The sequence below is a fragment of the Coniosporium apollinis genome, assembly GCF_000281105.1.
Source record: "Coniosporium apollinis CBS 100218 chromosome Unknown supercont1.4, whole genome shotgun sequence".
NCBI classification, from domain to species: domain Eukaryota; kingdom Fungi; phylum Ascomycota; class Dothideomycetes; genus Coniosporium; species Coniosporium apollinis.
Window position 1 is genome coordinate 647,663 of NW_006913266.1, and position 17,932 is coordinate 665,594.

Here is a 17,932-nt window from a genome sequence, read left to right on the forward strand (position 1 = left end):
GCGGCCCAGCGAACTTTAAGAGGCTGGCCGACACCCTAGCCGTTCTACAATGGTCGCTCGTTACACCCTGAACATGTCGGACTATCAAGCAACAATCGTCGTCCCGAAAGGTATCGTGCCTCGATTGTGAAGAGCGTGGAGAGCAAAGCTCTGTGTGGAAACGAGAACTGGAAGAACGTCTCAGGTCGTTAAGGTAAATGAGCTTGACAGAAGGGAGGATACAGAAAGTAGAGGAGTGTTCGGCGGTTGCGTATCTGCGCGATTGGCTGTTGGGCCTGAGCGGGAGGATTTCGCTTGGCGGTCTTCGAGAGGCCTTCTCGAAGCTGAACGCAGACGGGGTGTTTGGGAGCGCGCTCAAGATGGATAACGAAAAAAATGCCTACGCGACGTACCGTGCAAGATATGACTCTGTGTGCTCATGGAATCAAGGAATGGCCAGCGTACAGCACTAGGCGTAACTCGAGGCTGACTCGAGGCTCTACACGGATTTGAGTGTCAGAAACAGACGCGGGCTGCTTTGGTAGCCGCAGGTCCTCAAGTCGGTGAACTTCTGATATACTGAAACACGCTCTTGAAGCACTGTGACGTGATAGTTTTACTAGGGCTCCGAGGCAGATTCGCGATCAATCACTCTGTATGTGGCAGTGGTATATTGCCTGGCGGACACGCTGCGCCTCAACGGGTGGAGCCTGCCCTGTCAGGCCGCCTGATGGCTGAGCACTGCCACAATCAGCAGCAAACTTCAGAATTCCTGTGGTGCAAGTGCAACACGAGGGCTTCTGGATGATCATGCAAGTAGTCAATGCCTTGCGTCAAATGCATCTCCGATTGAGCACCAAGTCGATCTTGCAATTTGTCTGATCCCCACAGGGACTGAGTGTCCACGTGACTATATATCTGCTTGCGCCTGGGGCGCGCCTGACAGTTCTCCCTCACCCTAAACATGATGGAGAATTGTGTTTGTGGAATGCTTACAACGTTCATGAGAAGTGATACGCTTAACCGAGGTATATGACATCTCCGAGGGATATTCAACAAACGTGGGAAAGGCAGACCCGGCTCACTGCTCCATATCCATCAACCCAAGACAATCAAGCTCAGTCCTCACGATTCTCTCGAACTCAGCCCTCTCGATACCCGCACTGCGGGCCAAACGAAACAGACTCTTGATGTCAGTGCTTATATGCTGTTTGATGCCCACTTCGGCCTGTGAGTGGTCTTCGGCCTGCTGCTGCAGTCGTGCCACTGAGCTTGATAGCGACGACGCGGAGGATGAGGGACGTGGAGATTCGATTGCGTCGTTGTAGACAGGCGCTGAGAGATTGCTGGTCGTGGTATCTGGTAGCGGAGTCAGGGTCATGCTCCAAAAAGAGTCAAGAGGTACTCACTTGTTCGATCCCGGCCTGACTCAGGATGACCATTTGGCTGCAGGAGAGCTGGGATCGCGGAGTCTCGACTTAGAGACCCCAGATCTGTCGTCCCCACTGCCTCAACTTCCGGCTGTGGTGCGGGCATGCCTCGGGTAATAGAATCACCATTAAGCGTCGACCCTCCCGCTGCCGCCGCCGCATCCTCCTCGTCCGGATCATGCGGGTCCATTGCTGGCTGCACTTCAGCGGCGTACCGTGCGAAGTACTCCAGCTCTGATGTCGTCGGCAGTTGTATGCTGCTTGGCCTGCCGGTGTTCGGTGCTGGCGATCTTTTCGCTGGTGTCCGTCCCGGTGTGCGGTCGTATGCGGCCCAGTAGCTGTCGTCGTCCTCATCTTCATCTGCATCACCTTCTCCTGCTAGAACTGGCTCCGCGTGGCCGTTTATTCCATTTGTGCCAGCGCCCCTCGCCCCCGCCCCTTGATTCGCCTCCTCTATACTCCCAAACCATCCCGTACCATCGTCCAGGTCTTCCAACGCTCTCATCTCGGCCAGTCTCCAGCCCGTCCCACCGCCAGCTTCATCATTCTCGCACCACAGATATATAGGAAGGAGGCCAAACTGATCCAACTCAAACCGTGCGTGGAGAGTCTCCTTGTCTAAGCGCCTATATCCCGTCGCCCTGACATCATCGAGTTCGAACTCGCCTGATACTGGGTGAGGCTCCAGCTGTATCGTCTGAACAATTTGCGGGAGCTTCGCCGCACGCTGACGATCCCAGCACAGCAGGGGAAGCCATGATTCTGATGCGGAATTGCTGGACGCGAGGAGCTGGACGCGCTGGCGGAGGATGGGCGATAATAGGGGTAGCAGGGCCGGTGGAGGTCGTGGAGAAGCGAAGGAAGCTGGGAGACATGCTAGGAGCGGTGGTAGGAGGCCCCTGGGAGATGGTTGAACGATCAATTGGGCCATGGTCTCGTTATCGGTCAAGGCGGTTCTGAACTGTAGTAGCGGCACGGGAGCAGTCGTGAGTTCGTCGTTACTTGCTGGTGTTTAATTTCCTGATCAACGGGAGCTTGCAGCGTAATGTAGGGCGGGGTTGCATGTGATAGAGGGGTGTGACGCCGGCCAAGAAGAGAGGAGTGAACAATCGAGCGTGAGAAGAGAGGAAGATACTGGACACTTTGTAGCTCCATCATTTCACGATACGTCTCGCGGTAATTCTTTGGACCAACGGCTGGACCGTTGAGGCCGATGCTTCCTTTCCGCCGGAGAACGGGAGAGCCCTGGAGGGAAATCTGCGGCGCTTCGGTCCCTTGTTCCGCGGACCCTGCAGATGGCGCTACGATATCGCAGTTAGTTGAATATCCGTGGATGCACGTGGAGAGGCTCGAGGGGTCGAAAACGTTCTCAGAGCAATATTCAGAAGCGGCATAACGGCATACGACAGTCATGTCAGTTGGTTGCAAGAATGGTTAATTGGCAACAGGAGTGAGCTTTGTTCCACGGGGTAGGTACATGCCTTACAAACATCACGAGGCTATCAAAAACTAAAGAACAGTATCCCTCTCATGCTGGTTCATTCGCTCTAGTCCGTTACATAGATGCTTGGACAAAATCGCCCGGGTCCAAAACAGACTTCAAAGCTGTGATAGCGTGTTCTCCCAAACGCCCCGACTCGCCCGATGGTAGTCAGTGCTCAATGCTCTTTGATCTCGAGAGCCCACCGTCTCTACCCTCGCCTTCGCGCTTTTCCACTCCCCGGGCTGCTCCCTGTCGTAGCACCCTTCCTAATCTGATCTAGGACACCTTGCACCTTCTCCGGCCTAACGCCATCGACGACGTTCCCTCTGCCGATTTCCTCCACCACGTTGTTTGGATCTGCCTCGCCAATGACCGATATCTCGCTCGCAAGCCACTGCTGGAACGGCTTAGCTACAAAATAGCCGTCTGCAGAAAACCACTGTGTGAAGGGCGCTTTGATGTCTAGTTTTCGGCCGTCGACGCTAACCGTGAGGTGGTAGATGGGGATATGGTCTTTCGTTTTCGATGCCATCGTGATCTTGTTGCCAGCGCTGTCAGTCCATCCAGTGCTTGTCGATCTTGGTCTGTAGCTCTGCCGGGGACTAGTTACCTGATTCTTCCCCCTGCTCCCAGCAAACACAGTGCCCTTCTCTACAGCCCATATCCAGTAGGTAAACACACCGTTGAGCAGGAAGTACGCTAGAACAGCAGGGCCAGTGTACGCCTTAGTATTCTCCCAGCCAAGGGTCCAGTCGAAGTAGAAGAGCACGCCAGCAATCGCGACGGCTGTGTAACCAAGCACTAGGCGGACATCTGCGAGGTAGTGTGACTGCTTGAAGGGCTCATTCGGGAGCGTAGTCAGGTATACGGGAAGAGCGTCGTCGGTGGTATTTTTGAGGTCTGCAACGTGATCAGGATCTGTTTACTGCTGCACAGAGTCTCGGGAGTTGAATCTACCGGAGAGGGAGTAGACGGGAACCTTCGTTGAAGACGTCATGGCGAATCCGGGTGTTAGACTGTTCTCCGTTTGCACACTGGGTGTATGGAGCTACAATGAGCTCCCAGCGCTGGTGTTGACGCTCAGTAAGTGTGCAAACGCAAAGGTGTCCGATTTCGTGCAGCACGCCGAACCCCTGCAACCTCCAAAGCAACGATTCCACCACGGCGTTGCGGGCACTCAAACTCCAAGTTTCCGCAACACCAGCGCGCCAGCAAGGTAGACGACGACTGAGCATCAGGATGGCTCAACCGGTGGTGCAGACGATCCATAGGGATCCAGCGTTGTTGTATGGCTCCAGCAACATACGACAGGTTGAAGATATCAGCTCACAGGTGCTCTAGCTACTGGATATTGCTGCCCATCACCGTGGTCATGGTATGCTCTTCGCTCCACCCGAATAGAGGACTTTGGCTAACTACTATATAGGTTCTTACTGGCATCCTCAGACACTACGCAATGATCCTTCTCCAATCCGCTCCCAAGAAGCAAACCCTCCCTCAAGTCCGGCAACAGCGCTCCCTCATGCGCGCCATCAACCTGCGAAACAACTTCAACGTCATCTCAGCCTCATCCTTCCAGAACCGCAAGGCCCTTATGGTTCAGGCCTTCAAAGATGGCGCTTTCCTAGCGGACCCAGAAGCGAGAGGCAAGCCGAGACCGAATCCAATGACAGATCCAGCAATGATGGAGGGCATGATGGGCATGATGAAGGGGAATGTCGCTATGATGGTGCCGCAAACGTTGATTATGGGGTGGATCAATGCGTTCTTCTCGGGCTTCGTGATAAGTGAGTGCTGGTGCCCTTAACCATGGTATCGATGGACCACAGCCGCAGCCTTCCGCAGCCTCCTCGATGTATCTTCAAAGGAGGCGGAACGGCACGGCCCATCTGACCGCTGCACACTGGCATCGCCGAACCTTGCTGACTTGGCGATCTGGCGAGCAGTGAAATTGCCCTTCCCACTGACGCCACAATTCAAGTCTATGTTGCAGTCAGGCGTTGGCACTCGGGATCTTGATGTGCGATGGGTATCGAGTTTGTCATGGTACTTCCTCACGCTTTTTGGGCTGCAGCCGGTATACAACTTCATCCTTGGCAGCAACAACGGTACGTTGATCAAGCCAACACGGCCTGCTGTCGAGCGTAATGACTAACAGCAACATAGCCGCAAGCCAAGTTACACAGCAAATGGCGCAGATGAATCAGATGCCTGGGATGGGTCCAGAACAGGACCCGGATAAGCTGTTCCTTAGCGAGGCCGAGAATCTGGAGGTGATAGAGCATTACTGGATCTTAGACGGGGTTGAGGACCGACTCCTGGCTAAGTTGACCTGACGGACATATGGGGGCGGGCGAGTGGTTTGCACGGCCTGATGACCAGGATATCCAGGTCGTTTGCACACCGAAGATGAGCGTCAGGCATGGGCTCGTAGAGCAAACACCAAATAAATGGCGCAGCCCTGGCGGCCTGGCGGGCGCGGGACTTTCTGCCAAACGCCTGAGTAACAACTTCAGCTGAGGCCTGCGCGGAGCAGAGTGAGGCAGATTCCGCAACATGGATGTACCTGGGTGCAGGTGCGCTGTCCGGTGACGAGCATCCCACCGCCAGATGGGGACGCAGAGCCTCAACCGGGCGAAGCCACAATACCGGCTTGCATGTAAGTAGGTAGGATCTAGCGTGTCCTGATGAAGCAGAGTCCTGAGAGGCTCCTCTCCGCGCAGAGTAACGATCGAAGTGAACTATGGCGCTTATTTGCTTCGCCCTCCCGCCAGCCGCTCGTCCTGCAGAATGCGGGTGATAAGTTCCTGCAAGCGATCCTCTCGTCTTGAACTCACTCGACACCACCGACACCACCGACACCACCGACACCGCCCACACCACCACCATCATCATCCGTGCACTTCAGCTGTTATGCGCTTGACGCGAGCAACGCGAGGGCCAAGGACGCAGGACAGCAGTAGTCGGACAGCATGACATATGGATGCCCCTGCCGGTTCTCTGCCTGACGGAAACCCGTTGCCTCGTTTCAATGTCTCCACTGGGCACCCCCCCTTCGACCAATCCCGAGAAGCGGCCTCCCTTTCAAGACGCCCGACACCACAGTCGTGTCGACACTGCCGCGACTCCCGCATCCAACACGGCGACCGCGCAGTCCACTTGTAGCTAGGTGAATTGATCTTTGCTCGCTCGTCATCCGTTCACTCCATCATGGCAGTCCCTAGAGCGCTGTCGACCTCGTAAAACTCACCGGCTAATATGTAAGCATCCGTGGGCTGAAGACGGCTCAGCCACAATTGCTATTTTGCGTTCACCTGCATAACCTCCGTACTGCACTAGGCGATGATTCGTCCGACCTCTGCGGCAGGGCAGCTTTCTCACGATCCTTTGCTTTTCTTACTATTTCAATCCGCATGGCACTTGCGCCCGGTGTACCGCTGGACTAAATGTGGGCTGCGCCAGCCGGCGGAGTTCCTGAATCTTCCCATGCCACGATGCAGCTCTTCGCATAGCCAGAACCATCTAGCCAACCGGGACGTTATTCCCCCATCCCCCGCTATCACCGGTCAGCACGCAGGGGCGCCTTGCCGCTGCCGCTAATTGGGCTCGAGCAGAGGGCCTCTCCTCAGGATGAGGCTCTTCGCGCTCAAGCTATCGTATGAGCCATAGGATGGTGGGGGCTTTGAGGCAGTCGGCTGATTCTGGGTCACCCAAAGTTGGCAACTTGGATGGAGAAGTACAGGTCCCTCTTATCTTAGTGTTTCACAGTCTGTCTGCCCTACGGTCCAGGAGAAGCATCGGGCACCGCCCCTTTCGAGCTTCAAGTCCCGTCATCGCTCGCGTATGTCATTGAGTTTCTCGAACCGTTTTCTAGTGTTATAAGTACCGAGGGTAGGTCACACTTCCGGTCCATATCCCATTGCAACAGATGCTCCCCACGATCCGGCGTTTACAGCTACTGTTCTTTGCTCACAGCCACCGCTTAGAGCATAAGATCTATTCCTCTAGCCTTCCTCTTTCCTATTCGGGTATATGCGCTCGAACTCATCCTGCGTGTCAGGACTATCGCTACCGAATGATCAACGGCACCAGTTGAGCTCTTTCTTGTTGCCGTCAATACAGCATGGAGTCCTTGCAGATTTTCTGTGATATTCCAGACATCCAAGTGAACGAGGATGGCCCTCTCCATTCTACGCGTTACTATCCAGATTTCGACGACGGCTTTGTTGACCAGTCCATGAGTTTCGCGAGCCAGGGAAGGGTGATTCCAGGCTTCGGAATGGATATATCTCTCGATACACGCAACAGGCAGAGGATGTCGACGATGCAACGTTTCTTGGATCAACCTCCGTTCATGCCTGGATGTCTGCGTGCAGAGCCTGGGAGACCTTATGAGCTCTCTGGGCAATTCAACTTCAACCAGCCATACAGACCCAGGTCGCTATGGCCTGTTGTGGACGAGTATCAGCGTCATCCATCGCCGGATGACACTATCTGGTCGGCCTCTAGCGGTGGCTCGAGCGGATTGCATCTTGAAGACCACTCTCCACCTGAGTCCTTCTGTTGCACTCAAGACGGCCGGCTCAGCTGTAGCTCACGAAAATTTCCTCATTACATGGAGCATCTTGACCGCCGTTCTGAGCCTTTCGCAGGTGGTGATTCTTGCATCACTCTGAGCGACATCCAGCAAGTGCCCGACGAGGACCCAATTCAAAGCGCTGAAGACTCCGACCGTGACATTAGGTTTGCTTATGCTGCCTACGACTCAGATCCCCATGGCTATCCAGTCAAGGTTGAAGGCGAGGTCAATCGATACAGTCAGGACTACCAAGACTCAGGTGTCGGTGAATCGATCCGAGACGCCGAATCCGTCCAGCCATGCGGTCAAGACGACGAAGACTCTGAAGATGCGGACTATAACCCACCAGCCACCTCCCCTCGGCCAGCCAAGCGCGCTTGTCCATCATCTCCCCAGTCTCGCAACTCGTCAAACGGCACGCACAAGCGCCCTTCCCATGGCCGCAAAGTCTCCACGAGCTCGTCAGTTCACGACAATAGCCGAGTCACGAAGCGCACCAAGTCGAACAGTACTTCACCAACACGAAGCGGCAATGGTAACAGCCCCCGGCCCTTCCCTTGCCCTATCGCGCTGTACGGCTGCACCTCAACATTCGCGTCTAAGAACGAGTGGAAACGGCACGTCAGCAGCCAGCACATCCGGCTCGGCTTCTGGCGCTGCGACCTCTGCGCCTTGGTCGCACCCAATCAGCCGCCAAATGAGTTCAATCGTAAAGACCTCTTCACGCAGCACCTCCGGCGTATGCACATGAAGCCAATAGCCGCTTCTCAGAAGACTACAAGCGCGCTAGAGTTGCCAGTTACTGAAGACAATCTCGGACGCCACCAAGAACGGTGCTACAAGATGCTTAGAGAGGCGCCGCAGCAGTCGAGCTGCCTCTTCTGCGCCCGTCGGTTCGAGGGCCCGAACAGTTGGGATGAGCGGATGGAGCATGTCGGACGACACCTGGAGAAGGAGAGAAAGGGCGAGTCTAAGCAGAGCGCGCTCGCGGATTGGATCCCCGACCCAACGCTTGAGGAGTGGCTTCGTGAGGAGGGGTTGATTGATCGTGACGGTTCAGGAGGATGGCAGCTCGGTGATGGGGTCCCGAGGAGGCAGAAGGGCAACTGATGCGTATTTTCGTTTCTTTTGCGAAGTGCTATGGTTTATGAAGCACGATTGACGATTCGATACCCGCCCGTACCTGCAAAGATTTCCTATCTTGTCTAGTTTAAAAGTTTCGTGTTGTAGAATCAAAATTCTATCTTCACATCCGTCCTCATCAGTTGACATCCTTAACCTCATCGCCAGCTCACAACACACCAACACAACTCCCCATCCCTCACAACACGCCCGCATAAAACAATCGACCGATTCCCCGGGCAAGATGAAACATTCTAAACTTCCAGCATGAGCCCGCTCCTCAGCTCAGCCTCCGCAGGTGCAATGTCACATCTCCACACCGGCGACCCAAACGCAGCACCCGGACTCAGCCACCAACAACTCGGATTACGCCCCGTTCCCGATCCCGCGGTAAGGCGAAACCGGCGGTTTCAGCGGTCGGCTGAAGCTGCCATTAGAGACTCATAAGCCACCGGTGTCTGAGACACCTGCTGGTCTGCCTGAAGGTTCGCGGACGGGGGAAGGTTAAAAGCAAGCAAACATAATGACTATAGTTTTGCCATCTCTACTCTAGCTTGGGTAACGACCGGGGCAGGAACTTAACCCACCTTTTGTTAGCCCTGCTGTTGTGAATTGCGCTGCCCCGTACATTATCACAGGGAGGGAAGAAGAGTCGTCGATTTACGGAGAAGGGACCTTTGAATGTTGGATGAATGCTCATGGCAAGAGCGCTTCTGAATTAGTTTTATATGCCCGGTAAAGTGTCTACAACCTATATTACAACTCCACCGTAAACTTCTCCCTTATCTTCCCACCATAATAGTAGAACAACAACGGTGCCGGTGCAAGCGCAAGGCTCAAAAATGCAAACACCGAGATGCCCCATCCGTATCCCACCATGTCAAATAGCGTGGGCACAAACAGCGGCACGATGCCGCCCACGACCGACCTGAAGACTGCACCTGCCGCTATTGCCGACGCCGCGTACTTCTCGAAAGAGTCGATGTAATAATTCTGCACCGTATTCAGAATCATGACCTGGCCAATGCCATAAAACGGCGTGCTGAGTATTGACGCGGCCCAGTGAACACGGTACTCCACGGTCCATGCAAACCTGAATATGTCAGCTGGGACGTAGCCAAGGCGAGCTTGGAAAGGAATGGTCCGCATACCAGAAAAGTGCTATAGGGATGAAAGCCGCTCCAATGTTCGCGAGGGGCAGCCGATACTCCGGCTTCGCTTTACCCCCGTTGCGCTTTGCCAGCTTGTTGTAGACCACATCAATCTTCGGGACGAGGAACCACACTGCGATCAAGAATCCGGAGCCCGGGCCTAGGTAGAGCAAACCCACTTGCTCGGTATTGAAGCCATAGGATCCAGAATAGATGTCTTCGTAATTGGTGTACAAGCTGTAGGTGGTGCTGAACAAAAGAGCCTGATACAATGACATGACTGCGACTATAGGCTGCATGAAGATCTTGACCGGCCGTTTCAGAGAGGTAGTAAGCTTGCTCGTGAGCGGTCTAGTATCTTCGCCTTCGTAGCTATACCTCTTGCCGCCGCTCTCTTCGCTTTGCTCATAGCGAGCTTTCCGCTGGGCAAGTATAACAGGCGCGTAAGTTTCCTTGAGGAAGAAGTAGCCGACTAGCGTGTTGACGCCGCATATGATGGTGAGGACCCAGAAGATCCACCGCCAGCCGAGACGTTGCACGATGATGCCCCCGAACAGCGGCCCTAGAGTTGGTCCGAGGAGCGGTCCCAGTAGGTACCAACCAAAAACGCTGGCCCTTTCTTCCGGTGCAAACATATCGGAGATCGTGCCTCCGCCATTTGCTATGCCAATGCTACCAAAGAATCCAGATATAGTACGGACGGCGATGAGAGCCCCGATATTGGGGCTGAGCGCGGTGGGTATCTGTAGGAGCGAGAAGATCCCGAAGCACCACAGGTATAGCTTTCTGCGGCCGAACGTCTCTGATAGTGGGGCGAATACGAGAGGGCCAATGCCCAGCATGACCACGAAGCCGGTCGTCGCGCCAATCACGGCGTTGAGGTCTGTGTCAAAGCATTCTGCAATCTGCCGCATACCAGGCGTGAACATCGAGCTTGCTAGAGGGCTCAGGACTACGTTGTTCGCATCAGCGACGCGTTGCTTGGGTCGGCTCGAGGGCGAAGGAGCTCACTTGACATTAGCGCAACGATGCCGACATTGGCCAGCTTCTTGGATTTGGGCCATGCTCGTGGGTTCTCGTCGTCGCTCTCAGAGAACTTCAGGAGCTGAGGAACTGATTAGATTCCTTCAATGGAGTTCGATTTGCCACAGGAACGTACCTCGCGCTCTTCCTCTTCCTCCCCGCCGTGCTGGCGGTTCTGGAGTAGCGGGGACCGCTCATCGTGATCCCTTGCCATCGTGCAGCAGCGGCCTTACAACGCCAATAACCACAACGGATAGAACTGAGAGGCGCGAGACCCTGAGGTTCGCATCGTATTTCATGCAGGCCATGATCGGCAAGATTGACGAGCGGCTCAGCTTACCAAGCGCGGATGTGGAGGTGTGGCGGTCATGTCATGATGCAGCTCCCGAGGCCACTGACTGTCAGTGCATCATTGGAAGCACCGGCCCGGACGTTTTCCCGAATGACTTCAAAGCACCAGGCAAGGGAGCAGAACCTAACCTCGCCATCGCCCCCTTCCTGGCGTCCAACTGCCCGCTTTCTCGTTCACATCGTGTAGTTCGATGTAACAAAGCCGGGGAACCCTTAGCAACCCAGAAGAGCTCAGTTAGAGGGAGCGGAAGCGAGTCTGTTGCAGCTTGCTCAGCTGTCATATCCATCGGTAGCTTATTAAGTCTATCATTGATTGCCAGCTACGTCCCAAGCAATCCTTCTATCTCATCTACATCGTTACCAACCTGATCAAATTACATGACTATGCCTGAGTGCATCCTTTTCCTTGACCAGCGCTAGTCACCACCAGGCACCAGGACGAAAGCATCAGACACGTAGAAACAAATTTATGTCTTCTTCGCCACCTGTTTGCGCTACTTGAAGTCCGACTGAAACACATTCAACCCCATCTTCAACGTAGAGCAAGCATCATCCCAACTCAGACTTACAATGAACCTTTCCGCTATACTCACAAATGACTGCAACAATCATGGTAACCGAGGTAATGCTCGAGTCGACATGGATCATTCCCTTCAGGAGCCTCTTCCTCTTTCGCCTGCTGAAAAGCTGAGCTTGGACGTCCTATTTCTGGTATTTGACGAAGTATGTACTAGCTATGGAACATTATGTGTACGGACTAATCGGATGCTCGTTGCAAGCTTTATCGATCATCCCGTCCCGGCATCCTCCATGCTGCAACAGTCTGTAGATCATGGCATTCAATCGCGCAGCGCATTATCGACAACAGCATTGAGCTGGTTCTTTCTCCGGGGTCACATGAGCGTAATCTAGCGCTCTTGAAGCGTCTTGAGCAAGATGGAGCCTTCAGAGGGAGAGTGCAGCAGATATGTATACAAGACTGGTACGGCTCGAGTCTAACCCCGATGATGCCCCTAGACGCTGGCGTCTTTCTACCAGAGGGGCTCTCGCTGGATGCGTGGGTCACCTTCGACTGGGAGAATGATCCTGCCCGGGCACAGCTTACAGCTGTGGTTGATCTCATACCGAAAATGTCTCTTACAGACTTCACGTAAGTTGCCAGATTTGGAACAGCAAGCGTATGTCTGACGAGTCGACAGGTGGAGCGCAAAACCTCCTATACCGGAACTTGTTGAAAGGGCGATCAGCGCCCAGCCGGACTGCAGATTGCACACCCTTCTCCGAACAGATGCACCGGAAATAACCGGTGCATTTTACACAAAGAGCAGCATGTCATCCTTGCTGCCGTGGTCTTCGCATTTGTCCAGCTTGGGCGTCGCCGTACCAGCTAAGGACCGGCCGCTACTAGAGAAGCTGGGCAAGCTTGTCTTGACATGCCACAATCTGAATTCATTGAGGATATTTTCGGCAGAGGGAGTTCGCTCAACTCCTATCGGCGGACCCAGCGAGTTCAGCGGAGTAACAGATTACCGATGGATCATAAAACATTTACAGCAAGGACGCGAATTCTCAAGGCTAAAGGAGCTGGAATTGAGCAACTTCTGCGTCTGCGAAGCGAATGACTGGCATCTGTGGTCGGATTCGCTTCACTGGTCACTGCTGAGCAAGGCCTGCTTCACCTGCCCATCCTTCATCACCAGGGTCGGCTCAAGGCTCTCAAACCTCCAGAGTCTCATTTTGCGGCTAGATCCGGCATCCGTTGGTGCGAGCAAATGCTGTCCTCATCCACACTCAGAGGAGCGCATTCGGGATATCCTGCTCTCGTTTGACGGCCTTGCTGATTTGGAACTGAGATGCGCAAATCCTGCGCTTGATCAAGCTCTGGTTTCTCATCTCGGGCGCACTTTGCGAAGTCTTCGCCTCCAAGAAGATGAATATTATTTTTCGAGGCCTTATTCAAGGCATTTCCTCTCACCCGCAGACCTGGCACTCATGGCCGCCAATTGCCCACTCCTCAGAGATTTGGCGATTGATACGCCCAGGGCGAACTCATCCGTAAGTAAAATTATTAAGCGATTACACTTACCCTTAGAGCTCGTCTCTCTCTTGACACACCCGTGCAGAAGAACAACAGAGCTGACTATGCAAATATCGGTAGCTCCTGGAAATTCTAGATGCCATTGCAGAGCATCTCTGGTTTGTGCCGCGTCTTGAGCTCCACCTAGGACTTGAAGAAGGCGGACGGGCCATCAGATGCCGCCCCTTAGGTTTTGGCAGATGCTACAAACTCTGGTACCACCTTTGGGCACGCACGCGCCATTTCGCCGAAACGGATACCCGACGACTGTCAACCGCACCACGCTTTCAAAAGTTGGTTGTGGTCGTCGATGGCGTTGATCCGGATGGGGTGGTCAGCGTCAGCAATTCTAAGCGCGCTCGAAGACGCTTTGAGGTTTCGCGTCTTGACGATGCGGGAACGGACGAGGGTCGAGTTATTGTGAGAAACCTTGGCATTGAAGAGGCGGCAAAGCATGCTAGGGAAGACCCGACTCTCAAAATGCGGGACGCGATGCGGCCTAGTATGGTGTTTGACGGGGACTTGACCTAGGATGGACCTGCTTCTCTGGCGCAGCGGCAACAGACATACTGCTGCCATGATCAATGCAAAGCTGGTCGGGTGTCACGTCCATGGAAAAGGTCGAGCACTGTCTCGGTCAGGGGCTCGCTATTCTTTAATTTAATAGCACAGCTCTTGGTTTATTATGCCATACAGCCTATGATTGACCCGCATGTTTCCCGCCGTCCAGCAGAGCCGATAGACCAAATTCTCTCGGGACAGCATCGATAGTCAAAGAAAGCAAGCTCATTTATCAACATCCATTAAGCATCTAAACTCATTCGAGCACGCTTTTCTTCTACGGAAGTACCAGTCAATGTGTCCTGCAAGGGTAACGCTGCGAGCAAAAGCCCTCTTTCTTCTTGTTTGGTTCTGCACGTGTGTTTCACGAGCTACCAGGATGTGCTTCCAGTGGACGCCTCAAACTGTTGCAACATACTGGACTGTGACTCTAGTCAAAAGCTTGACTAGGAGATGGGGCTCTGCTTCTTTGGTGTTGTTTCGTCTAAAGGTCACGTCGAGCGAAACTCTCCAGCGTGGCCATAAACCAACAGAACGACTCAGAAGGTCTCGTTGTAGTGCGCAGAAGGACGAAGGATTAGTAGGTCGGCGAGAGTCTAGGTAGTACTCTACTCCACCGTCACTCAGGTGTCCAAACGCGACGAGAACGCCGCATACGTATGCCGCCCACTCATCACCCAGGCCCAGGAACAATCATCTCATAGCCCAGCGTTTCGTAATCATGAAGTCTCGTTACCGCATCTCGAACCCGTCCATTACCCCACCCCATTACCCGCCCATTACTCCGCCAACACACTCTTGAGCATGGCCACAAAGCCTGGATGCAGTTTCTTCAACTCCCTGATCTCCGGCTTGGGCGGCTCGCCCGCCCTGCGCGTGAGGGCTTCCCGGGCGCGCTGGCGGCGCTTCCTCTCCGCGCCGATCGGGTCCGCAGCCTCCTCGTCATCGAGGTCAGAGTCGTCAGCCTCTTCGTCGGCATCGAGATCGGAGTCGTCGAGTTCGAGGTCTTGGAGGTCGAGCTGGTGTGGGTGTCAGTGTTGCTGTTGGGGCATGAAAGACAAGTGTAGGGCTCTTGTAAGGGAAGAGGAGGGGGAGAGAGGAATAAGATGAGAGAAAGGAAAGAGCAACACGTGCGCAACCCACCTCATTAAGCCCAAAATCGCTACTCCTAAATCCATTAACTCCCAACCCCTTCCCTCCTGAGCCCTCCCCGCCGCTCGCCATCTTCTGCCTCGTCTTGTCGTGGTGCCACTTCTTGCGCGCCGCCTGCCACCTCACCAGCGAATTGATCTCCCTAACCGCCGTCCTCTTCTCAATAGTCCCGACGTCCAGCGCGCCTTGAAACAACGCATTCATATCCAGCATCGCGCCGCTTCTTGGCCCCTTCCTCAGAAACTCAAGAATCCCCTCCAACCACCCCATCAACTGGTCGAAAAGCCCATTGTCATGAATATGCACCTCATGCACAAACCGATAGAACGCATCCTCGTGTCTCGCACAGAGGTCAATGAACGCCTGCACCGTCTGGTTCGGGTCGGCGGAGACGTCCTGGCGCTGGGCCGCTTCAACGACCTTGATCATGTCGTCGACAAAGACGGCGAAGTCGGTGATGGAGTTGTACACGTTTGCGGACTTGTAGACGCGCACGAGGGGCTCGTAGAAGATGGTGAAGAGGTCGCGGAAGAGTTGCAGGGTTGTAGGCTCTTCGATCATTGCGAGCATCATTTGCTTGTCGCGCAGGCGGAGGTGTAGCTTGAGCAGCTGCTTGAGATGTGCGAAGAGGGTGGCGCCTTGGCGCATTTCTTCGTCGACCTGGAGCGCGATTGTTAGCAGGAGTGCGGAGTAGTATTAGCGAGAAGTGGGATTGGTGGACTTGCATTTTCGACGGCGTTGTTCCAGGCAACGTAGGCGTTGAAGACGCGGCCGATTTGCTCGGGTGTGAGTTCAGGCTTGAAGTAATCCGATCGGAGGATCACGACTACGAGATCGACTTGTTCCGCTTCGGCTTCCTCTCGTAATGCGTCCTTGATCTCTTGGCTGGACTCGGTGTAGGCTTTGATCTTGTCGCACAGAATGGGGTCCTTGATTTTGGTAGTCGCTAGAGTTTCGATAGCTTTCCGGCCTTGATAGATACCATCGTTGATTGCCATGCCAAAGATCCGCTGCATGAGCGACTTCGAGCCGAATGGCTGTGCAAGGAACAGATCCAGCACGCCAGCCATGACGGCTGCTGGATTGGCGATGCGGATAACGTTCTTGAGCACCGTGTAGGGAACCATGGAGTGTATTCGCTTTGCCTGGGCAAACAGGTCTGGCGAATTGTCTTCTGCGAGGAACAGGTGGTAGATAGTAGCGGCAACTTCTATCCGGAGCCACTCAGCGAACTTTTGGTACTCGGGCCGAAGCTCAGCGATGGTGTTCTTCTCGCGGATTTCCTGGAATAGTTTGGACAACCCGTTGGCCTCGACGATCTCTCGTCTGAACTTCTCCATGTGCACATCTAGCTCTCTTGCCCGTTTCCTTGCGATCTCGTAAAACTGCCTTTGCTCCTCGAGACGCTTCTTGTCTAGCTCCTCTCGACGCTCGATATCAAGCTTCTCCTCCTCATTCAGCTTCACTGGGTCTCTGGTAAGGAAGTCCTCCATGGACTTGGACTCTGCAATTTTCTCATTCTTGAGGAAGTTCCGAAGGAAGGCCCGGAGAGAGACTCGCTGCTCCTCACGGAAGAGTACAGTGGTTTCTTGGTATGCTGAGAAATCTACGGAAGCGCGCGGCGAGTGCGTCTTGCCGAGAGAGTGTGCTGAGCTGTTGCGCTTGTGGCTTCGACCGAAGGGTAGGTAGCTGCGAAGTCCTCCACCGCCTCCACCACCCTCATACGGGTCCGGTATAACCAGGTTTTCTTGCGTGGACTGCGACGAGATAGAGTCCGCGTCACTAACTTCAACGTCCAGCGTAGCGTCCTTCTTGTTCTTCCTGGGTAGCGGAGGGAGCACCTTGCCCGGCAGCTCGAGGCGTATCCTCTTATGCAATTGCGCAAAGTCGCGGTATCGCCGGCCCACGAATATTTCGGGTTGACCCGCCCGCTTTACTCTAAGTATGAATTCCTACAGATGTTAGTCCGGATTGCAAGTGCCAGAACAAGACCAAGGCTCATCGCCTGTACTTACTGCGTGTTGATGATACCTCATATGCCTCTTTACGGATGTAGTGCGCACGCTCGCAACGTTGACGTCCCAGCCGTTGATCTCATGTCCTTGGGGAACATTGGCGGTAAGTCCGTTCTCATCTGCGCCGCGGTCGACAACCTCCATCTCGGAGAAGCGTATCCGTTCTTCATAGCCAGACGCCGTGGGCAGACCAGATACCATCATCAGCTCCACCAGCTTCTCGGCCTTGGTGGCAAGTTTCCGCCGCTTTGTCTCCTCAAGCCTGTCTTCGGATCCAGATATATGTTTGTTGGCGAACGACTCGAGGAACTACATTCGACTCAGCCTTGTCAGCAAAGCTCTCGTGTCCAAGGTATGCGGTTGGTTGACGTACGACTTGCAGCTTATCCTGCCAGAACTCCTTCTCTTTCGCCTTGTCCAGGAATGGAAAGTTGCGGACATGATGGACGAAGATGTAGCGTAGGATGGGGAGCTCGGATTCCTCCGGCGGCACCTCGCCCTTATCCGACCGGAACGGTGCGCCGAATCGCTGGAGCGCCGTGGGCGAGTTGAGTTCGGCGATCTCAAACCTGACCTGCTGCGAGATCAACTCCCGCTTGAGGTCTGCAGAAGAAGTTAGTGACGTTGTTGCGCGCTTGGAGGAGGCGCCTGACCTACAGTGCTCTTGCTTGCCCGTTAAGATTGAGCCTGGCGGCGGGACAGAGTTCGTCGACACCCTGGACATGTATGAAGGGTCGGCCCGCTCGAGCTTCTGCCGTGTTTGGGCCGACTGTCCGTTCGTGGATATGGGAAGATACTCTGTGTCCGGATTGTTTACTGCTGATGCCCGAGCGGCGCCATATGGAGCGGGGGAAGCAACATTGCGGGCGGCCATGTTATGGGCGGAGGAGGAGGATTGAATGGAATAAACGAACAATGGGAACGAACAGAAATACGAGAGTGAGATATGGGGAGAAGCTGTGGAAAGCGTTGAGGCGCTGGCCCAAGAACGCGTAAGATATCAGCGCTT

General features: G+C 54.4%; 6 protein-coding genes across 6 annotated transcripts; 2 read left to right on the plus strand and 4 right to left on the minus strand.

Moving 5' to 3' along the window:
- Positions 1–1,060: 1,060 nt before the first annotated feature.
- W97_01293 (uncharacterized protein) lies at positions 1,061–2,340 on the minus strand (the record flags this gene model as incomplete). Its single annotated transcript, XM_007779201.1, has 2 exons — positions 1,061–1,314; positions 1,419–2,340. 2 exons carry the CDS (start codon positions 2,338–2,340, stop codon positions 1,061–1,063), a joined length of 1,176 nt encoding a protein of 391 aa, XP_007777391.1.
- Positions 2,341–3,100: 760 nt separating this feature from the next.
- Positions 3,101–3,889, minus strand: W97_01294 (uncharacterized protein; the record flags this gene model as incomplete). Its single annotated transcript, XM_007779202.1, has 2 exons — positions 3,101–3,792; positions 3,850–3,889. 2 exons carry the CDS (start codon positions 3,887–3,889, stop codon positions 3,101–3,103), a joined length of 732 nt encoding a protein of 243 aa, XP_007777392.1.
- A 242-nt stretch (positions 3,890–4,131) lies between these two features.
- On the plus strand, positions 4,132–5,228 carry W97_01295 (uncharacterized protein; the record flags this gene model as incomplete). The annotated part of the gene is made up of 5 exons (XM_007779203.1): positions 4,132–4,178; positions 4,234–4,267; positions 4,319–4,679; positions 4,839–5,000; positions 5,059–5,228. 5 exons carry the CDS (start codon positions 4,132–4,134, stop codon positions 5,226–5,228), a joined length of 774 nt encoding a protein of 257 aa, XP_007777393.1.
- Positions 5,229–7,507: 2,279 nt separating this feature from the next.
- W97_01296 (uncharacterized protein) lies at positions 7,508–8,581 on the plus strand (the record flags this gene model as incomplete). The annotated part of the gene is made up of 1 exon (XM_007779204.1): positions 7,508–8,581. The coding sequence occupies one exon, from the start codon at positions 7,508–7,510 to the stop codon at positions 8,579–8,581; it is 1,074 nt and encodes a 357-aa protein (XP_007777394.1).
- A 768-nt stretch (positions 8,582–9,349) lies between these two features.
- Positions 9,350–10,981, minus strand: W97_01297 (uncharacterized protein; the record flags this gene model as incomplete). The annotated part of the gene is made up of 4 exons (XM_007779205.1): positions 9,350–9,686; positions 9,745–10,696; positions 10,756–10,849; positions 10,904–10,981. The coding sequence occupies 4 exons, from the start codon at positions 10,979–10,981 to the stop codon at positions 9,350–9,352; spliced, it is 1,461 nt and encodes a 486-aa protein (XP_007777395.1).
- Positions 10,982–14,535: 3,554 nt separating this feature from the next.
- W97_01298 (uncharacterized protein) lies at positions 14,536–17,797 on the minus strand (the record flags this gene model as incomplete). Its single annotated transcript, XM_007779206.1, has 6 exons — positions 14,536–14,775; positions 14,900–15,568; positions 15,643–16,860; positions 16,924–17,232; positions 17,297–17,526; positions 17,581–17,797. The coding sequence occupies 6 exons, from the start codon at positions 17,795–17,797 to the stop codon at positions 14,536–14,538; spliced, it is 2,883 nt and encodes a 960-aa protein (XP_007777396.1).
- Between the last annotated feature and the right edge of the window lie 135 nt (positions 17,798–17,932).